The following is a 1734-nucleotide window of genomic DNA, read 5'->3' as shown; positions in this document are numbered from 1 at the left end:
AACTTATATAACAGAAAGAGAATAGAAGGGAATATTACGAAAGAAATCTTCAAGCAAAATTTCTTGCTGGAAGTTAGTACTTATTGATAAATAATTTAACGATAAAAAGAAGAAAAATATTAATATCCAATTTCTAATTGTAAATTATCAAGAAACAAAGGGGCTGAAGAGGAGAAAAGAAGGAAAGGGAAAGAGGAAACTAGTACAATGAATAACGCAAAATTGAAAAATTTATTGTCTTCCGATCCCCATGACATTTCGTCTCTTTATATCGTGTAATACGCGGTATGGATTAACCTGTGTATATTGTCTTAGCTCTTTCCACGGAGCATCGTCTCGGTAAATAGGTGGGTCTTCCAAGGTGACGATTTGGGGAAAAATGTCGCTCGCAGAAGTCACTTCTTCAACTATGTTACACAAGTAAGCGCTAAATAATCGCATGCATACTTGATACGTCCAAAAGGAATCTTCCAAGCAGTCCAAACGTTCGAAACAATCTCTTCCTCTTGCCAGTCTTTTGTTTATGTTATCCACGTGAGGTAAATTTATCAGTAGTCACTAGTATATAAATTATTCGAAAATTTCAAGTCTGTATTACGAAAATGAATCTGATTCTCATGATCGATACCATCGTAATTATTAAATTGTTGCTTCTCTGAGAAGTTACTTTGTGTCGCTTAGAAGGGCGTAAACGGATTTACCTTTATTGAATGTAGAATTTAAAGGAACAATTGAACGTGTATCCTAAGTCTCACCTAATCTACGAATTTTCAATTATTTCAGAAATATAAAAGATAAAACGTAGTCGAAAGCAGTTCCGATATCCTACAAGATACATGGAAGTATTGAGAAGAAGCCGAATTAGGAATTAGGAATCGATATCTAAGTTCTAATTACTTGCGAAGAGGATACGCATTTCAGCTACACTTAACCTGATAATTGTATATTCGACATCCGAAGTGAAACGTAATTACATTCGTACTTCCTATTCTTCGTACGTCCGACGATACGCTCTACATGGATAGTACAAATCTGAGAGCATTGAAGAAATTAGGATATGAAAACGTTTTCCTTTTTAATCTTATATTTGAGTGGTAAATCGATCAATGCTGTGCTTATGGAATGGTAACACATTTTGGAGGTAAGATATAAATTTTTTCTTCTAAAATGTAATATGGAATATAAAATCTGTATAGATAGGTATATTTTATAATAATTTATTGAATATTTACAAAGATTTTATGATGGCGACAAGAGTATTTCTATTAGTAAGTGGGCCATTAGGTCTCTTGACTCTAGCTATCATGAAGGTACGTACTTCTTTGCTGCATATAAATCAAGACCAGATATAATTTTCAACTAGTACAGTGAAGAATATTCTATACGGAAGGCAAGATATTATATGAAGCAAAGGAGTTGAGTAATAATATATGAATAAGAATTACAATATTTTTTCAAGGAGTTTTACGTTACATATCGTTCGTACACGCAACGAAAGAAGCCGACGATGCTCACGAATTTATTAGAAATCTTCCAAGTGATATGAAACTCAAGTTGGTGGTAGAGGCACCTAATTACCCGGTGTATGGAAACAACTTGTTGCTACTGGTAGGGCGTTGCTGTAGCAACCACTTACTTCAATATCGGATTTTAATAAACGAGGTATGAAGAGATCGGATCTAAGTATCTTGTCACCTATCTTATTCAATCTTTCATAAGAATTTCACCTTTTAT

The 1734-nt window shown here is 33.7% G+C and overlaps 1 protein-coding gene across 2 annotated transcripts in view; it reads left to right on the top strand.

The window, feature by feature from the left end:
- The first annotated feature begins 331 nt into the window (after positions 1-331).
- LOC122636777 overlaps positions 332-1734 on the top strand; it is a 1781-nt gene continuing 378 nt past the window's right edge. The window contains exons 1-4 of one of the 2 annotated variants that reach the window (XR_006329041.1): positions 332-420; positions 784-1141; positions 1237-1310; positions 1460-1662. Coding sequence is in view for 1 of the 2 variants with exons in the window: in XM_043828390.1 (XP_043684325.1) it covers positions 1107-1141; positions 1237-1310; positions 1460-1662 (312 nt within the window). In the remaining variant the exon portion in view is untranslated. Of the gene's footprint in view, positions 540-783; positions 1142-1236; positions 1311-1459; positions 1663-1734 lie in introns of both variants that reach the window. The other variant, XM_043828390.1, reaches the window with a different exon arrangement.

Source organism: Vespula pensylvanica, chromosome 23, assembly GCF_014466175.1.
Source record: "Vespula pensylvanica isolate Volc-1 chromosome 23, ASM1446617v1, whole genome shotgun sequence".
Lineage (NCBI taxonomy): Eukaryota > Metazoa > Arthropoda > Insecta > Hymenoptera > Vespidae > Vespula > Vespula pensylvanica.
Note: the sequence above shows the minus strand (reverse complement) of the source record. Positions and strands in the feature narration are given on the sequence as shown.